Source organism: Nannospalax galili, unplaced genomic scaffold, assembly GCF_000622305.1.
Source record: "Nannospalax galili isolate Female #2095 unplaced genomic scaffold, S.galili_v1.0 scaffold952, whole genome shotgun sequence".
In the NCBI taxonomy this organism is placed as follows: domain Eukaryota; kingdom Metazoa; phylum Chordata; class Mammalia; order Rodentia; family Spalacidae; genus Nannospalax; species Nannospalax galili.
In genome coordinates, this window is record NW_008331504.1 from 467,639 (window position 1) to 487,491 (window position 19,853).

Sequence of the window (19,853 nt, forward strand, 5' to 3'; positions counted from 1 at the left end):
CCTCCCTATAGTCCCACCTAGCCTGGAATTCACAATGTAAACCGGGCTGGCCTCAATCTCAGCCCTGCCAGTCTCTGCTTCCTGAGTGCTGGGATTAAAGGCATGTGCACCATGTCGAGCCTAATTTCTTTTAAGATTTAGGTTTATTAATCTACAGCTCCAGAGAAACAATGTGTTTTCTTAAAAACAAAGTTTTTTAAGAAAAGGAAATTGTTAAGGTTCAGATAGCCCTGCCCCCTCACCAACAGGGTCTCAAGGACTTCTCAAGTGCCTGAGAAAAGGGAACCTAGCTGATAAGCACCTTGGTCTTTGAAGTCAAGAGAAGCAGACTTTTCTCCACTGTTTGGCCAACACAACAGGCTTCCCCTGTGATCTCTAAAGAGGACAGGTTTTAACAGTCCCACTCTCCCACTTTCCCCCGCCCAACTTAAAAAAAATACGTCTTCCAGCCTTCTTCAGGAAGCAGAAGCCTCCCCCTTAAAAAGACCCCAGCTCACAACCCAGGCAGACATTTTCCCTACCAGGAAGGGAATCTGTCCCATGTATTCCTTTGCTAATAAACTCTATTCCAATGGAGTTTTATCTGTGTCCTGGTGCTTTCTCCTAATCAGCCAGATTCATCCATAGGCTACTTTTTATCTACCAACATGCAGACAATATACTCAAACACATAAAATAAAACTAATAAATAAAATTTTTAAAAAATCCAATGTCAATTATCACAGATTCAAGCTCAACAAATTATCCAGTTCTGTCCCAACTGCCAATCCTTGAGCTCCACCATTCTGAGAGGAGTTAATCCTTGAGGTCTTCCCCAAATGAACTTTGGCAAATGGATATCGTGAAAAGTTGCCAGAAAAATCCTGCATCTTGGACTAAACTTCCTGTAAGGCTGATTGACTGATTAGCACATCAATGACTTTGGGGAGTTTGGAATGCTACAGATCAAGAGCCTATTTACAATTTATCTTGAGGCACTCTTTGCCCACCTCTGTTTCTGACTTAACATCTGTAAGTAACACAATGTATTAACTTAACAAAGAAACAGTTCCTACCAACCAAAAGGCTAAGAACATCATCAGATAGCATCTAAGGCCTATAGTAGAATTCCCCAAGCTTTGCTCTGATCTGCCTACTGAATGTATCCACCAATGTATTTGAAAGGATGTTGATTTATGACTCTTTGTTCTGTTACTATAAGGTCATGAAGTGCCAGGTATAGCGGCACACACCTCTAATCCCAGCACTTGGGAGGCAGAAGCAGGTGGATCTCTGTGAGTTCAGGCCAGCCTGGTCTACATCTACATAGTGAGTTCCCGGCCAGCTGGGGCTACAGGGACACCCTGTCTCAAAACAAACAAACAAACAAACAAACAAACAAACGGTCATGAAATTGGTACCTCATTGGAAACAAATCATCTCTTTTATTCCTTTCAGGTAAGAACTGTTTATTTCTGCTGAAGGAATCAGATAGACTCCATTTTGAACGTCCTCCATTTTGAAATGTCCATCCCAGTATGTTTCAGTTTCCTGGAAAAACTCAGTTACCATTTACTGGAAACTGGTCGTTAAGATTAGCAAACCCCGGATGAACACATCTGGCTGGAAAGATAGCAATGTGAGTCCTTGCCACACATTGACCATAGGAATTTAGTCAATGAGATGCTAACCCGTGGTCTGGCCACAGGAACTAACCAATGAGAATAAAGATCATGGTTTTGTGGTTTTGTCCTATAAAAATGCTTGTTAACTGCAACTCAGGCCTAGACTCTGCAGCTGGCATGGGAGTCGTAGCCCCAGCTAGCTGGAATATAATTTTTGACTGTTTAAATAAATTCTTCCAAATTTTCCTTGGTCTGTCTCCAACTATTCCCGATTCTCAGACCCAACACACAACAGTTCTTGGAGCCCGAACATGGGACCCTAAAAGAACAATTTACTTTTTCACTGAAGGAATCAATTGGATTGATGCCAGGTACTAGCCAGGGTTCCCTTGTAGCCCACCACCTGACATCTTCTCCTTGAGTGGAAATTGGTGAGTTCTTTCTTGGGGTCTAGACCTCTCTGGATTGGTTGATGTTAGTCCATTGGTTTATTCTGAACTGGTTTTCAGTATCCTGTTTGTTTAGGTATTTTCTTGCTTTCCTGTTTGCTTTAAAGTATTCATTTTTGTTTGCTTCAGAACCATTTTATTTCTGATTGTTAGGGTTATTTTCAGTACTGCTGGCTTCTAGACCTGTGAAGGCATTTTGGTTTTTGTTTGATCTGTCTTGGTTTTGTTTTGTTTTTGATATGTTTTGATGTAGTTGGCCTTTGTCTCCAGAAACTCCTCCAATGCCTAAATCTGCATTTTTTCTTCCCCCTGTGGTTCCTCCTGTTTATTGCAACCTTGCTGACTTTAGCTTAGGAGTATTCTAAGTGGCTGATCATAAAGACACTGAAGATAAGAGGCACTTGTTCCCTCTAGCCTAACAGGGTAGAGGTGGGGCAGGGGAACTCCCCAGCATGTGCAACAGCCTCATAGGGAAACACAACAAACACACCCCATTCCTTTATTGGCTTTATTGGCTTGTTGGGGAAGGCACATGTAGGGGTTTGATCTCCCAGTGTCTTGAGCTCCCTCATGTTTCTGTAAACATGCAGGATAACCCCCAGACCTAGTGGAAGAAGATGGTCTCAGGGTGAAAGCTGAGCAAGTTCATCCCCAAAGCAGCCCATAAACCAGTCCTAAAACACATATTCCCCAGCTAGCATAGAAAAGCTAGCAGTTTTTCAGGAGAAAGGGGAAAAAAAAGAAAGAAAGAAAAGAAAAAAGAAAGCGTAACAAGTTTTCCACCAAAAAAGAGGAAGTGTTTTGAAGATAAACCATCATCTGGCACTTCAGCTGGCTTTATGTATGATAACTATGGACTTTCATCTTGCAAGCATTTGGAAAAATGGGGAGATCTAGCTAAAGACAACTTGACTTTACAGTTCTCTCAATGGGGAACACTTGATGTCCCAAATTTTGTATTTTCGTGTGTAAAACTAGAAGTCCTAGGCAATAGAAAAAAGATAATTAATGGGTAGCCTACTTTAATTAGAATTTAGAAACATCTAAGAAATGATAAAATTGCTAACTTACAGGAAACAAATAAGAGACTTTTAGAAACAGTCTGTTTAAAAAGGTATTGAAGGTGTTAGAATTCGGATGAGAAGGTGGGGTGAGAATAAAGAAGTGGGAATCAAATCCAACCTCAACAGATGCAGATAACTTGATTAGCCACGGATGGAACACAACCTTCCCTCAGGAATGGAGGTTGTGCTTCTGGGTTAGGGGAGGTCTAGGATTTATAGGTGGGCCCAGAAAATCCCACAAAGGGGGTCAGGGGGTGATACCTCCCTGGAATCCCAGAAGGTGGGGCGTAGCTTCTTGGATGGTATTGAGCTCCTTCCTGGAATCTGGGAAGGAGAGATGCAAGTTCTGATGGGGGTTTGATAAGGAACCAGATCTACCAGGAGGATAAGGGGCCATATGTCTTTTGCTAGTGGCCATGTGTTCTGAAATACATACATCTCCCTGGAGCAGAGAGGCAGTGTGGTTGGATAGTTTGTTCAGTCATTTGTCAGACTGATTTTCCTTCAGAGGGACAGGATAGTAATAAGAAAATCTTAGAGATTATGTTGAAACTAAGGATGAATGCTGAGGAGGTAACCTTTTATCAACCTTCTGCCCCCACCTGTCCTTCTCTACCTCTGCCTCCTCTATCAGAAGATCTTCAACTTCCTGCTCGTTCACCACCCTCCCACCTACTCTTCTCCCTAGTGATGGAGAAATATTGCATAGTATTTCTCCAGGAGAGAGTTACAGTCCCCAAAGGGACCTTAGCAATTTTCAAGAGGGAGAAAATTCTATACCAAAAGAAAAAAGTTGTTATGGTTCCTTTTAAGATAAAATCCAGAGGGAGAGGCAATCCGGACATTGTTTGTACTCCCTGGAAAAAAAGTGAGTCAAAATCTCTGATTATGGGGTTCCCTGACCCATATCAGAACCCTCTAGGAATTGCTAACGAATTTTAGCTCACCCTATTGATGTATGAAATAGGGGTTTTCTGATTTATAGCAATTAAAGTAGAGGAATGGTTTAGCTTGGCAGGATGGAGAAAACCCCTTGAGGACTTAAATAAAATAGATGCTGATGCTAAAAGTGCCTTCCATGAGTTAGAAAACTGCCTTTGTGCTGGGCTGGGATACCAAAATTATTCCTGAAGAGCCAGAATGCTCTGATTCCATTTTGGCTGGCTTCTTCAGACAAGCCCATACAAGTTCAGGCATATTGTAAATCTTCCCAGTTGCTACCCACCCTCTCCCCAGGGAAGCTATAAATTAAGCAAGCCTTGGACAAGGTATGAACAAAAACCTCTGGCCCTAAGAGATATCAGTCAGCACATTCCAATGCCCTGAAGACAGCCCCTACCAATCAAGACTTCCCCCATACTCAGGATATGGGGACATCCAATTATTTTGAAAGATTCTTGGTGCATGTGGGTTTCTGTAGAGTTCCCCAATAAAAGCTCCTGCCTGCTATTGTTCGGGGCCAGACTCCATCTTTGGCTTGTGTAGTTTGTGCCCGGCTAGCCGCCATTTGTTTGTTTTTACTTTAAATTCCTGAATAAACTTTTTGTATAATCTTTTTGGTATCTGTGGGAATTATTCTCAATTCTCGAACCCTAACAATTCCCACAAATTGTTTACTGGGTCATCAAAATACAGCAATATATAATAAAGCCAGGAGAAACTGTACCTGACTTCTGTGTCAGATTTTCAAAAATTTTAAAATAGCACTCGGGAATTCCTCCTGAGAACTTTCAGGATCATAAGAGTGATGCCTTACTGAATTCTGCATTTATGGAAAGGCTAGAAGAAGAGCTGGCTACTTTAGTCAAATGGAATAACACAACCTGGGCCTTACTTCCCACAGATGCCCTTGTGACCTTGACAGACCAACTTTTCAGAACTATTATAAAGAAAGAAAAGGACATCACTACCAAAATTATGAGCTTACAATAAAAACAGGCTCCCAGGCAGATACCTAAGCATTCTTTCCCTCTTGAAATACACAATGTAATTTGCAACTATTGCAAAAGGCCTGGCCATTTCTAAAGGGATTGTAAGAAACTGAAATGGGTGTTCTCCCAGAAAGAGCGACAGGCTCTCAGGAAGACCTTGAAAGAAAAACTAAGCAAGAACAGGGCTGCTCTGAGGGAATCCAGAGAGTTTTTCCTTTTCTCCTTACTAACACCTCAGGAGAAATAGAGATACTTATTAATGGAGAGGAAACAAAGGCCCTGGTAGATACTGGGGCTACTCTATCTCTTTTAAATTCCACTACATTTAAAAACCCTCTCCCTCAGAGTAAAATTAGAATTCAAATGGTGGGAGTTTCTAACCTACCCATAACTGCCTTTAAGACAGTTATAAAATTTCAATTAGGAGAAGTCTTGAGGTTTCACATTTTTCTATTGTTGAATTGTGTCCCTATCCATCTGTTAATCCATGACTTTCTAGAAATACAAAATGTCGCTATCCCCTTCTCCCAAAAGGGAGAGATGCTCCTAAACTGAGGAGACAGTGAAAATCTCCAGTCCCCTATTTTCTCTATGCCACTTAGGAAGGAGTCAGAAAAGACAGGAGGAAATTGATAACCAGGAGAATTATGAGTAAAATCTTCAACAGACATCAGATCTGCTGCCCTGATTGAGATAACAATAGATAAAAGCAAACCTTTGGCAAATATAAAGCAATACCCTTTGAGACAGAAGCCCTAATGCGAATCAAACCCATCATAGAATATCAAGAAAAAAGGTTTATAATCCTCTGCACCAGCCCTTGCAATACCCCAATATTACCTATAAGAAGCCAAATAGGAGAGGACAGAGATTTGTGCGAGATCTGCAGGCCATAAATAAGATAGTCATCCCTGGACTGGAGAGATGGCTCATCAGTTAAGAGCACTGGGTGCTCTTGTAGAGGAACTTAATTCAATTTCCAGCACCCATAAGGTGGCTAACAACCATCCATTACTCCATTTCCAGGGGACTCGGACACCCTTTTCTGACTTTTGTGGGCATTGCATGACACAGGTGCACTTACATACATGCAAGCAATACACTCATACACATAAAATAAAATAAATATTTTAAAAAGGTAGCATCATCCAGTCATGCCTTATCCCCTAATAGAGCTAATCTAAAAGATATTTGTAGCATTTTTTTTAGCATCCCTGTTTCAGCAAATAGGCAATTTTTCTTTGCTTTTACATGGGAGGAACGGAAGTTTATGTGGACCATGACTCCTCAGGGGCACACTGAAAGTCCCACATATTTTTCTAATTTTCTTAAATATAATTTACAAGACATAAAATTTTTTGTACGAATCTATTTGAATTCAATATGTGGATGACCTGCTCTTTTCTCTCCCTCATATGATGCTTGTCTTAGAGACAGCAGGTTCCTATTACAGGAACTAGCTAAGGGCTATAAAGTATCAAAAGACAATGCAACTTTGTCAGTGGGAAGTTAAAATAACTGGGTTGTATAGTGACTCCCTCAGGATCAGGAATCGGACCACACTTTTACTATTAGGAATTTTCCTACCCCCACAAACCAAAAAACAATTGAGAAGATTCTTAGGACTGACTGGTTATTGTCAAAATTGGAATCCAAACTCAGCATTAATTTCCCAGCCACTATATAAGAAACTTAAACAGGACCAGCCAGACATCATACAGCTAGGCCTGGAGGAAGAGATGACAGCTTTAAACCAGGCCCCTGCCCTAGGGCACCCAAACTAAAAATTTCCCTTCTTCCTTTTCCTTCATGAAAAGAAAGGGGATGTATGCACTAGGTATGCTGAACATGGGGAAAGACACAGGCCTCTGGGGTATTTCTGTCAGCAATTAGACCCAGTGACCAGAGAGCTTCCTGTATGAGAGCCATTTCTGCCACTGCAGCTCTCCTAAAAATAGCCAAAGAAGTCACTTTAAGCTCCCTTCTCACCATTTATGTGCCTCATTCTGTAGGACTCTTGCTGAATTCCCATCACACCCAGCATGACTCTGTGAGTCTCAACTTCCTATGAGGGACTTCTGCTTTCATCTCCAGTTTCCCTGATGTGCCGCAACTCTCTTAATCCTGCCACCTTACTTCCTTTACCAGGCAAACTGGAAGAGGATAAGCATGACTGCATTCACATAACTGACACGCTTCTTTCTCCTAGGAAAGACCTATTGGAAACACCTATCAAAAATGCAGAGTTGATCTTATTTGCTGATGGTTCTTATTTTCGAGATGAAAAAGGACATTTTCAGGCAGGCCATGCAGTTACCTCCACTGTTGATATAATAGAAAGTGCTCATTTATCTGCGATTAAATCTGCTCAAATGACTGAACTCATACACTTAACTGGAGCACGCCATTTAGCAGAAAACAAACCAGCTAACATCTATGGAGATCGTCACTGTGCATCTGGAATAGTACGTGACTGTGGCAGGCTGGCCAACCTATTCAAAATAGTCAGCAAATCTCAGAACTGCTGGATGCTGTCTATCCTTTTGCCCAAGCAATTAGCCATGAGTGGAATCCCAGGACATCCTAAAACAAACACAGAGGAAGCAAAAGGTAATAATTTGGCTGATAAAGCAGCAAAGAGAGCTGCACTCTATGGAGCGGCATGTCCTGAGAGAACCTGTCCTGTTTGCTATGCCTACTCTATCTCTGACCTCCTCCCTCAGGCTCAACAGACAGCACCACAGCAAGAAAAGGACAACTGGAAACAAAGGGGGTTGCAGTTTCATCTCCCAGAGTAATCTTTGGTTGGGTCCAATTGAGAAGCCCATAAAACCCCTGAGTGAACAATTGCCTCTTCTAAAATACATACATAATTTAACCCATTGGGCATCTGAAAAAAGGATCTTTTGGGGTAAAAAATGTTTTTGGAAGCCCTCTCCAACAGTAGCTCACAAGGCATATTCAAGATGTTCTGTCTGCCCCAAACACAATCCTGGTAAGCTACTTGATGGGACACAAGGACATTTCTTTCCCCCTACCAAACGGGCCCTTTGAAACCTGGCAGTTAGACTTTGTCCAAATGCCTCCAACGAGGATACAAACATGTTTTGGTGCTAACTTGTATGCTTTCCCATTGGGTTCAAGTTTCCCTTCCTGGAAACTCGCCGCTATAGCAGTAGGAAAAATTCTCTTAGAAGGAATTAGTCCTACTTGGGGCATCCCTGCTGAATCGTGGAGCCTGTTTCATTGGGCAAGCGTTTAAATCTATCTGCAAAATTTGGCATCATTTTCACTGTGCTTACCATCCCCAATTCTCTGGATTGGTTGAGTGAACAAATGGTAAAAACCCAATTGGCAGTTAATTGAAGCTTTTAGCCTTCCTGGGCCAAAAGTGCTTCCATCAGTTCTAAGTATCTTAGATTATCCCTTCTGGAAAACATCAGTTATCTCCTTTTGAAGTAGTGACTGGACACCCCATGAGAATGGATGAAGTATTCCATGAACTATCTCTGTTAATGGGAAATACTACTATGCACTATTATAAGGAACTTACGGAAATGGTAAGTAAAAATTCAAAATTGCAGAATCTTTCCACAGTGAATTCCTGGGAGACAAGAACAAGCTGAAAGCAAGAGATTCCATCCATTGGAAAAGACACGAGATCAAGGACCTCCTCCAGCCTCGTTGGAAAGGACCTTACCAGGTACTTGACTACCTCCTATGCTGCAGAACTTCAGGGGGTGAACTCTTGAATTCATACTTCCCATCTCAAACGTGCACTGACTCAGGTGCACCCAGGTGCATTTCAGAAAGGCCGGATGATACTCACCGTTGATTGCATCATCAATTTAGAATCATAAGTAGATGAACTAAAATCCTAACTCTCTCACACACACACACTCATACACACACCACACACAGGCACACACACATTCACACTCACACACACACACTCATATACACATACATATACATAAAATTTTCTGAGAGACTTGAAAATTACTTATTTAAATAATAAGTAGTTAAGTAAATAATAATTATTTTTATGTGTATGTGTGTATTGCCTGCATGTAGGTAAGTGTACCCATGTCATGCAGTGCCTGTAGGGGACAGGAGAGGCTGTCGGAGCCCCTGGAACTGGAGTTATGGACAGTTGTTAGCTGCCATGTGGGTGCTGGGATTGGAACCCGGGTCTTCTGCAAGAACAGCCAGTGTTCTTAACCCCTGGGCCATCTCTCCAGCCCCTAATTTAATACTTCTAACACATTATTTTTATTTTATGTGTATAAGTGTATTGCCTGCATGTATATAAATGTACCTATGTCATACAAAGCCTGTGGGGGTCAGAAGAGGACATCAGATTCCCTGGACCTGAGTTACAGATAACTATTAACCACTATGTGGGTGCTGGGAACCAAACCTGAGTCCTCTGCAAGAGCAGCCAGTGCTCTTAACCACTGAGCCATCTCTCCAGTCCCAATACAGGCTTTTACAATGCTGTATTCTTTTGTTAACCATGTTTTCATTATACCTGCTTGTTTACCCAAACCTCTTATTTTACTTGAAAGAAGTCTTTATCCTTGGAAAAATTCAAATTTTTCACTATCTCTGGGACAGAACTACCTTATTATTCAGCATAATTTGAGTAAAGAAAAATTTCAGGGTTTGGACTGGCAGGGTCCTAATTTTGTTTTGGAGTCACAACCCCTCTATTTAAAGTATCAGGGAAGCGGGATCCTTCCAAAAGATTCTCCCGAGGCACAAGGAAAAAGCGTAGGGGATCTGGTCACTTGGGAGGCGGCCCTAGAACCAGTGGGGCCCCTCCAGGACCTGGTCACATTGCCAAAACCAACCCTGCCCCACAATTGAACTCACAGAGATCCACCTGCCTCTGCCTCCCAAGTGCTGGGATTAAAGGCTTGTGCCACCATGCCCAGCAAGGGTTGACTCTTAATTATACTGAAGACATCAATCTCTAATAATAACAATATTCCTGGTATTTTATACTTTGAGTACTGATATTCCCTGATTAAATGAGTTTCTAAGGTGTCCTAAAAAGTACAATTAGTTGGGATTAAAAAATAAGCAATATCTATATTTTACTAATAAAAGGAAATGGACAACACTACAATAGCTCCTTCTAGAGTCCCATTTCCATTTCTAATCATTGAAATAAAAATAGCTGGTTATTCCTACAAGACCTATAAAATTCCAATTTCTGATAAGTTTGCTCTCTTGTTTCTATTAATGTTATTAATATGTGGTATATAAATGAAGACATTCTTTTAAGAAGAAAGTTTAAAGAATACTATATTGTTATGTAATTTCTTCTATAATGTTTTTCATTTACTTTTCCAAACTAAATCTGGTTTGATACCAATATAATAAAACAGATGAAGTCATCCACAGATAAGAGCTACTGGAGTTAGAGCTAGCCACTCCACGTGAGGTTATAGCTATAAAATCTAATGGTCAAAAGAAAAATAAAAAAAGTAGAGGATAATAGGTTTGCTTAAATACTCGAAAAATTAATAAAATAGCTCATATAGTACTGTAAATACAGGGGAAAACATAGTCAATCTTGATTTTTTAAATGTTTGTTTCCTTAATCTGTTGCATTTATTCCATTAGGCCAAGCAATGTTCTTAATTATTTTAAGTATAAAAATCTTATTATGCTATTATGCTGGGCATGCTAGTGCATGCCTTTAATCCCAGCACTTGGGAGACAGAGGCAGGCAGAACTCTGTGAATTCAAGGCCAGCCTGGTAACATAGAGAGTTCCAGGCCAGCTGGGACTACAGGGAGACCCTGTCTCAAAAGACCAAAAAAAAAAAAAAAATTCTATTATATGTCACACGCAAATGTTATGTCACATACAAAGGACAAAAGAAAAGAAATAGATCATTATGGCTTAATGGTTTTGATGTGATCCAGGACTTTTTTATTGGCCTTACCAGCTGTTCCCTTCTCCTGAAGACTCCTCTTCCTGCCTCATCATTAGACCCTATCAGTGTAGGAATATGTGCCCCATCCCCCACCTCAATTAACAAAATACGATGCTTGGCCAACAGGGGGTACTGTGAATGAAAAGGTCCCACAAAAATCCTGCATCTTGGACAGAACTTCCTGCAAGGTTGACCAATGGATTAGCACTTCAACTGTGGAGAGTTTGGAATGTTGCAGATCCAGAGCCTATTCACAATTATCTTGGGCCATGTCTACCCTGTGAATAACCACTCTTTGCCCAATTCTGTGACTTAACATCTTCTAAGTAACATAATGTTTTTTGTTTTTTTAAAAAATATTTTATTTTTTATTTTATGTGTATGAGTGTATTGCCTGTATGAGTGTAAAGCACCCATTTCGTGCAATGCCTTGGAGGTCAGAAGAGGGCGTCGGATTCCCCTTGAACTGGGGTTGAGAGTTTGCAGCCACCGTGTGAGTGCTGAGAATCGAACCCCAGTCCTCTACAAGAGCAGTCAGTGCTCTTAACCGCTGAGCCATCTCACCAGCCCCAAGTAACATAATGTTTTAACTTAACAAAGAAACAGCTCCCACCAACCAAAAGGCTAACTCCATCACATAGCACCTGAGGCCTATAGTAGAATTCCCCCAGCTATGCTATGCTCTATGCCCTGCCTAGTGAATGAATGTATTCGTCAGTATATTTGAAAGTATGTTGATTTATGACCCTTTGTTCTGTTACTATACGAAGGTCATGAAATTGCTACCTCACTGGAACATGGTATTTGGGGAAACCTAAATCTGTTCCCAGGCCACGGTCACTCATATTTGGCTCCAGAATAAACCATCCCTTTTATTCTTTTGAGCTGAAAGTTGTTTATTTTGACAATATATTCCTTAGTCCAAACACCTAGGCTTTGGCTTCTGACATTCATGATGATGATGACATTCATTGATAATACAAGTCAGAACAGTCATTCTCCATTTGCATCTAAAACTTTTATCTTTTTGTCAATTTTGGAAAGTTCATGTCTCACCACCCCTAAAGACAAGCCATTAAACAGCTCACTTACTACTCAAGATCAAATACATAAACAAAAACAGGGGAATAGGGATTAACTACCTAGGAACAACTTGCTAAAGCAATTTATACTTTAAAATCTTTAAATGGTTCCTCTCAATTTTCCAACATTTGCCAGAAAAGCATCTTAAAAAATAAGTTTTATCGCCAGGCGTGGTGGCGCATGCCTTTAATCCCAGCACTCAGGAGGCAGAGGCAGGCAGATCTCTGTGAGTTCAAGGCCAGCCTGGTCTACATAGTGAGTTCCAGGACAGCTGGGGCTACAGGGAGACTCTGTCTCTAAAAAGACCAAAAAAAAAGTTTTATCATAGCACATGGTTTTATATAAACTAAGTGAAAAGCCAACTAATGGCTGGATCTAGTTTCTGTCAATTGGAGTTAAGGCTGACTCTGTGCTTTCTCCTACAGGTCTTGGATCCTAGAATGACTTATTTTTTATTATTAATATTATTATTTTTTTGGTCTTTTTGAAACAGGGTCTCACTGTAGCCCCAGCTGGAACTCACTGTGTAGACCAGGCTGGTCTTGAACTCACAGGGATACACCTGCCTCTGCCTCCTGAGTGCTGGGATCAAAGGCATGCGCCAACACACCCAGCCTTCTAGAATGACTTTTAAATTCATAACAGAAAGCAACATCTTGGCAAGAGAGACTTTTTCCTGAATTTACGCACTGGTAAAGAGCTGTCAAGTTCTGAGTGCCTTCTCCAATGCTGCTCTGCCTGTGCTACCTCCTTCAGAGACCTACCATGACATCATGCTGACATGCTGACTCTCCAGCACCCCAGTACACCATCTGTGACTAGCCTACCACCTATCTCCACCCCATGAGCATCCTTCTTTATTTATAAAACAAAGAAAGGGAATTGTAGGAAGGACTGTTATTATTGGACATACTCTCGACTTTCAATTAATCCCAGCAAAATCATGTTCTTAGGTCTGATGACCAGGATGTCTCCTTGGCAACCTCAGTTTGGTACTCCATCCCAAAAGATAACGAATGAATATGGGTTTGCTTGGGAATTAATACAGGAAAGTGCTGTCAGCACCACACCCATCCCCCGGATACATGGAGGTTTGGGAGGACAAGTGATCTTGGATGAGCAAGATACTTGGGAGGACAAAGCTGGATGGTCCCTTGAGATGAGGGTGGAGCCAAACTTTGTATTTCTCCAACAAGGCTACAGAAGTCTTTTGGAATAAATATGTCAGTGTTGCCTAGCCCATTGGCAAAGTTCTGAGAGACAAGTGGGAACAGGCGTCCTCTGGGTTCCAGCACACTCTTAAAAACTTTTTAAGAGTAAGCTTTTAGCCAGGTGTGGTGGTACACACCTTTAATCCCAGCACTTGGGAAGAAGAGCCAGGCAGATATCTGTTCAAGTCCAGCCTGGTCTACAGAGAGAGATCCAGGTCAGCTGGGGTTACAGGGAGACCCTGTCTCAAAAAGGAAAAAAAAAAAAAAAAAAAAAAAAAAAAAAAGTAAGCTTTCATTTTGTTCAGGGTAGTGGTATCATTGGCATAATTAATAATGCCCCGAGATATTTTTAAATTAATCAATTTATTTTTATTTTGTGTTTTGTCTGCACGTAAGTGTATACCCATGCTGTACAAGTTCCATGGAGGCTAGAAGAGGGCATCAGATCCCCTGGAACTGGAGTTAAAGACAGTTGTTAACTGCCATGTAGGTGCTGAGAACTGAACTGAGGTCCTCTGCCCAGCACCTAGTGCTCTTAACTGCTGAGCAGTCTCTCGAGTGCCCACATCCCTGTTTTTGCTTTGCTTTGTTTTATGCTTTGCTTTTGAGACAGGGTCTCCCTGTATCCCCTGCTGGCCTGGAACTTGCTATGTAGACCAGGCTGGCCTTGAATTCACAGAGATCCACCTGCCTCTCCCTCCCCAGTGCCACAATCAAAGGCATGTGCCACCACACCTGGGCAGAGATATTTTTACATGCATACACAGGCACATAAATAATTCTATACATTCTATGCTAATTCCTGCAGATCAGTGTCTGGAAAGACTATAACACACAGTGGTTATACACATGGTTCTGCTTTTGAACATGTTCCAGCCATTTATTATCTGTGCACACTCAACTTCATGGAACACTCACTTTTTGATCTGTATAATAGGCATAATAGTAGTTTATATCGTAAGGTTGCTATGAAAACTAGAGGCCGGTTGAGAGATGGCTCAGGGCTTAAGAGCACTGGCTGCTCTTGCAGAGGACCCAGGTTCAGTTTCCAGCACCCACATGTCCTATCTCCAGTTCCAGGGGATCAAACACCCTCTTCTGATCTCGCTGGTCACTGTATGCACAGGTGCACTTATATACATGGAGGTATTACACTTATACACCCCCAAAATAAAGTATTTTAAAAAATGATTTAATGAATGTAAAGGACTTTTGAAGTCATTATTTGGCACATGGTAAGACGTGAAAAAGTGCCTTTGTATGTTTGTCCACCAGACAGAATGCAGCATTCTAATGTGTTGCAGGCAGGTCTTTTGAATTGTGAACTGTTCTACTTGGTGGTGGTGGTGGGGAGTACATACAGCATTTACGTATTTTAAAAAAATAGTAAATTTCTAAAGGAAGAATCTCTGGACATAAAAGATTTACACATATTTGTGGCTGGAGAGGTGGCTCAGCAGTTAAGAGCGCTGGATGCTTTTGCAGAGGACTCAGGTTCAATTTCCAACACCTACATGGTGGCTAACAACTCTAGTTCCGGGGGAATCAATGCTGTCTTCTGGCCTCTGCAGGTATTGTTCAACACGGGTGCACTTATATCCATGTAGGCACTACACTCATACACATAAAAACAATATTTTAGAAACGATATGTACGTATTTAACTTCGACAGGTGGTATCAAATTTTCTTTCATGAACATGTCACCACTTTCCAGGTCGCCAGCGATGGAGTTGGGGAGACATTTTCTTACTTTCTCATTCCAACTCCCCCAGACTTGGGTGAACTGTAGATATTGAATGACATGTTGGCTAATTATATGGTAAATGGTTTAAGAAATACAGTTAGAGGTTGGTGGTAACAAGAATACATTTAAAAATGTACTTTAGTGTTTGTTTGAGAAGTGATCATGGACATCTGGTATCCTCTCTGGCAAGACCATGTATTCAATGCAGGAATAGCTAACCTGTAAGTGGTGTGTTAACAGTGCAGTCCTTCTACAGATAAATACCAAGTGGGTATAGCAAGCATGAAGCTGGGCTCTAAAACTGATCTTTTAGTTTCTAACCCAACCCAAGCTTCAGTTTTCACAACTGCAAATTGCTAAGCAGCAAATGAAGAAGCACCATCTTCCTCGATCTGAATTCTTGTTTAAGATACTCCCATGAGCATTACGGTATCATCTTACCCTGAAGTGCTGGAATTCCCGCTCCCAAGAAGAGGGACAGACGGGGGAAGGACCGGTCAGTCCTGATCCTGACGGGTTATTTATACAGCGTCGGCGCCAGAGCGCCACTGTTTTTCGCAACTGGTTCTTTCCAGGCACTGCGAAGGTGGCGGTGCTCCAGCCTCTAACTGGTCACTTCCCGCCTTCACCCCACGCCACAGAACGTCCCTGCTCCATAGATCTTTAAGAACAATGGCAATGCACTCACTTATTTGTTTTCTTTGGTCTTTTTTGAGACAGGGATCTCCCTGTAGCCCCAGCTTGCCTGGAACTCAAGTTTGTAGACCAGGCTGGCCTTGAACCCAAGAGATCTGTCTGCCTCTGCCTCTGCCTTCCAAGTGCTGGGATTAAAGGCGTGGGCCAGCCACGTTTACATATTTTAAAAAGTAAATTCCTAAAGGAAGCTGGTCTTTCGTTTGTTGTTTGGGGCAGAAAAATACACGGCTAAAACTGGGTTTGCAAACTAGCTTTGGATTTGGGCCGAGAACTCTAAATCAAAGACCACCTTGTGTGTGCCGGCTCGCTTGGACTTCCTCGGTCTCAGGTACGAAGGGTCAAGGAGCACTGGAAGGATTCTGGGAGAAACATCGAAGGCGTCACCCAGTCTCTTGGGCTAAAATTCTCACTAAGTGATCCACATTCTCAGCCCTCAATACGCGAACAAGCCACGTTTACGCCTTACTCTGTGAAATTCAAAAAGGCTCACCCGGTGCTCACTTTGGGTCCAGAAACGCTTCAAGGAAAATGCAACAGCTTTCACACGGAAAAAGTTGGCGGCTCTGAAAAGAGCCTTTGGGTTAAGAGCGCTGTACGCACTCACTTAGAGCTGGTGTACTTGGTGACGGCCTTGGTGCCCTCGGACACGGCGTGCTTGGCCAGCTCCCCAGGCAGCAGCAGGCGCACGGCCGTCTGGATCTCCCGGGACGTGATGGTCGAGCGCTTGTTGTAGTGCGCCAGGCGCGACGCCTCGCCCGCGATGCGCTCGAAGATGTCGTTGACGAACGAGTTCATGATGCCCATGGCCTTGGACGAGATGCCCGTGTCGGGGTGCACCTGCTTCAGCACCTTGTACACGTACACCGAGTAGCTCTCCTTGCGGCTGCGCTTGCGCTTCTTGCCGTCCTTCTTCTGCGCCTTGGTCACCGCCTTCTTGGAGCCCTTCTTCGGGGCGGGCGCCTTCGTGGGCTCGGGCATCGCGACGAAGACAACAAACACCAAACTGGAGGAGCCGGAGCTCTGACGCCGAAGGAGGCGAGCCACCCTATTTATCGGTCGTTTATGCAAATGAGGACGGGGAACGCCGCTTCTGATTGGTCCAAATCGTTAGCGCGCCAACGGGCGTTACCCAATCAAAACACGAGGCGGGCACAGTCGCGCGCCCCATTGGCGTAAACGAAAACGAGAAGACAGCCAATCGCACTGCGGCCTTTTCGCGCCCCGAGGAAACTATAAGAGCCCAGCCCAGGAAACTTGGTGTCACCCAACTCCTAACTGCTCTTTGTTCTTCGCCATGTCCGGACGCGGCAAGCAGGGCGGCAAGGCGCGCGCCAAGGCCAAGACCCGCTCGTCCCGGGCCGGCCTGCAGTTCCCGGTGGGCCGCGTGCACCGGTTGCTGCGCAAGGGCAACTACTCGGAGCGGGTGGGCGCCGGCGCCCCGGTCTACCTGGCGGCCGTGCTGGAGTACCTGACGGCCGAGATCCTGGAGCTGGCGGGCAACGCGGCCCGCGACAACAAGAAGACGCGCATCATCCCGCGCCACCTGCAGCTGGCCATCCGCAACGACGAGGAGCTCAACAAGCTGCTGGGCCGCGTCACCATCGCGCAGGGCGGCGTCCTGCCCAACATCCAGGCCGTGCTGCTGCCCAAGAAGACCGAGAGCCACCACAAGGCCAAGGGCAAATAGGCCACTTCACAAAAACCTTCCAGTTAAAGCCAAAGGCTCTTTTCAGAGCCAATCACGTTTTCTGGAAAAGAGCTTTGCATGTGTTCCTTAAAGTGCTAAGGGCGTTGGGAAAGCTCCGGTCGTGCCTTCACTTGGGAGGCAGAAGCAGGCGTAACTCGGCTTCGCGGCCAGCTTGATCTCCACAGCTGGCTGCAGGGAGACCCTGTCACAAAGACAAACTGAGCCAATTCAACAGTTTAACAAAAAGGTTCGGTTTCAGTGCACGCTGCAACCCGGCTACCTGCGGCTTAGGCAAGTCTTGGGCCGGCAACTGCGGTGCTAGGCGCCAGGGGAAACACACCCCGCAGGACCACCGGTGCCCGCGCCTCGGGAACGGAGCCAGGGCCCTGCACCCTGAGCTGCCGGTTCGCAGGACTAATTTGGTCACCGCTACCCACAACGTTGCATCTCGGCTCAGCAGTTCGGAGTTCGACGCCCGTCTGTACGCACCCTGTGTGTCACCTTTTAAACAAAAGCGCTCCCAAGCGAGCTCACCGCTCTGTTGCAGCGCCCGTGCTGAAAAGGGGACTTTGGCAGACCTCAGTCTACACAGTACGATCTGGCAGGTCCATCCCATTCCTTTTAAGCTCGATTTTACCCCGGAACCTTCTATCTGGAATTTCTTTAGCATCTATAATCTGTAGACATCCCGTACAATATGCTGTTTGTATTTCTTGTGCTTTAAAATTATTTCCAGCCCTGTGTGGTTAATCAGATTACTGACAATAGTGATGATAGCCACTCATAGACAAAAAAAAAAAAAAAACCCAATTTTCCAATACGATTCTTCGCCAAGTTAACTTTATTCTTTGGTCTTTTTGAGATAGGGTCTCCCTGGAGCCCCAACGGAGAGAGAAGGCTGGCCTATATGTCAGAGATGCGCCTGCCTCTGCCTGGCAAGTGCTGAGATTAAAGGGTGCGCCACCAAGCACGGCTCACCCCTTAAAAATAACTTCCAAGCGGCGTTATCCCACAATTGTGGAAAAGGATGGAAATGAGACAACATTGCTGACTATTCTATAATGCTAACTTCTGTTAGTAAGGATGGGGCAGAAATCACATTAAATGAAAAAGGAGACAGCGGGGCAAACAACCCACCTCTTAAAACGGTTGGAGTGAGCTCAGGGTTTGTTCCGCTCTAAGGGCCTCTCCCTCTCCCCCTAGCGGCGGGGCACTTCCCGCCAATGCTCCTTCTGTTTTCACTCCGGTCCGCACGTTCCCTATAAGAGACCTGCTGACCACGCTCCTTCATCAGTCTGGTTTCACTCTCAAGCTAAACATGTCCGGTCGCGGCAAGGGCGGGAAGGGCCTGGGCAAGGGCGGCGCCAAGCGCCACCGCAAAGTTCTGCGCGACAACATCCAGGGCATCACCAAGCCCGCCATCCGGCGCCTGGCCCGGCGCGGCGGCGTCAAGCGCATCTCCGGACTCATCTACGAGGAGACCCGCGGGGTGCTGCAGGTCTTCCTGGAGAAAGTGATCCGCGACGCCGACAACTACAAGGAACACGCCAAGCGCAAGACGGTCACGGCCATGGACGTGGTCTACGCGCTCAAGCGCCAGGGCCGCACGCTCTACGGCTTCGGCGGCTGATGAGCTCGGACCGCTGTGTCCACAAAGGCCCTTTTCAGGGCCGCCACCTGCTCCCGGAGGAGCTGTGCGTTGACTCTAAAGTCGCCCCGCCAAAGTTCCCTGTAGATTTAAGGTCGCCCCTTTGTAGACTCAAGACAACGTTTCGTGATTCATCTGTACATGTCGGTCCAAAGAGCTAACGCCCTTACAAAACTTATTCCTAGTAGGAAGTTGATTTTGAACTTGCAGTGTGAACTCGGAACTGCATTAATGTCCTGCCTGAATCTTCACGACGGAGTGAGCTCCTATCCTACAGGTACCAGACCTGCGTAGGTCGTCATTTCTAGCAACTACGGTGACTTAATGTTTGCAAAAACCGGCTTCAACTTTCCCTGCAGTTAAGTCGATAAGAGGTACATTGCGTCTTTCAATACACTAGAAGGGAGTAAAGCTCGGTGTGGTACACACGGCAGAGGGGACAGCTGGTTCTCAAATATTTAAGTTCCCTCAGTGTCGGTCACATCCTGGTCCTCTTACCCTGCAAAGGAACAAAGCCCTTGTCGCTGTTCACCAGGCTCCTTGGCAGTCAAGTCTAATTCACCCAGAGTACTTAACTTCATGAGGCCTGGGCTTAGGAAGTCCGCCTGGAGGATAAGTAGGTGCTTTCCCTTGGAAAAGTTGGTAAGGAGCGGATGCATTTGATATTTTATCAGCTATATTGTCAGGGAAAAGGTCGCGTTACAGAATATCTGTCGGATCAAATTAAATATTTACAGTCCCTCCAAGAGAACTGAAAGTGACTCGGTACAGACAGGAAAAGGAATTAA

At 44.2% G+C, this 19,853-nt stretch overlaps 2 protein-coding genes across 2 annotated transcripts; one reads left to right on the forward strand and one right to left on the reverse strand.

Moving 5' to 3' along the window:
- Positions 1 to 16,291: 16,291 nt before the first annotated feature.
- Positions 16,292 to 16,740, reverse strand: LOC103728666 (histone H2B type 1-M-like). The gene has a single exon (XM_008826631.2). The coding sequence runs from the start codon at positions 16,706 to 16,708 to the stop codon at positions 16,331 to 16,333; it is 378 nt and encodes a 125-aa protein (XP_008824853.1). The 5' UTR covers positions 16,709 to 16,740; the 3' UTR covers positions 16,292 to 16,330.
- A 265-nt stretch (positions 16,741 to 17,005) lies between these two features.
- On the forward strand, positions 17,006 to 17,565 carry LOC103728667 (histone H2A type 1-B/E). The gene has a single exon (XM_008826632.3). The coding sequence runs from the start codon at positions 17,025 to 17,027 to the stop codon at positions 17,415 to 17,417; it is 393 nt and encodes a 130-aa protein (XP_008824854.1). The 5' UTR covers positions 17,006 to 17,024; the 3' UTR covers positions 17,418 to 17,565.
- The last annotated feature ends 2,288 nt before the right edge of the window (positions 17,566 to 19,853 follow it).

Coding starts and splice junctions, on each gene's coding strand:
- LOC103728666 (XM_008826631.2), bottom strand. CDS start 16,708: ATGCCCGAGCCCACGAAGGCGCCCGCCCCGAAGAAGGGCTCCAAGAAG.
- LOC103728667 (XM_008826632.3), top strand. CDS start 17,025: ATGTCCGGACGCGGCAAGCAGGGCGGCAAGGCGCGCGCCAAGGCCAAG.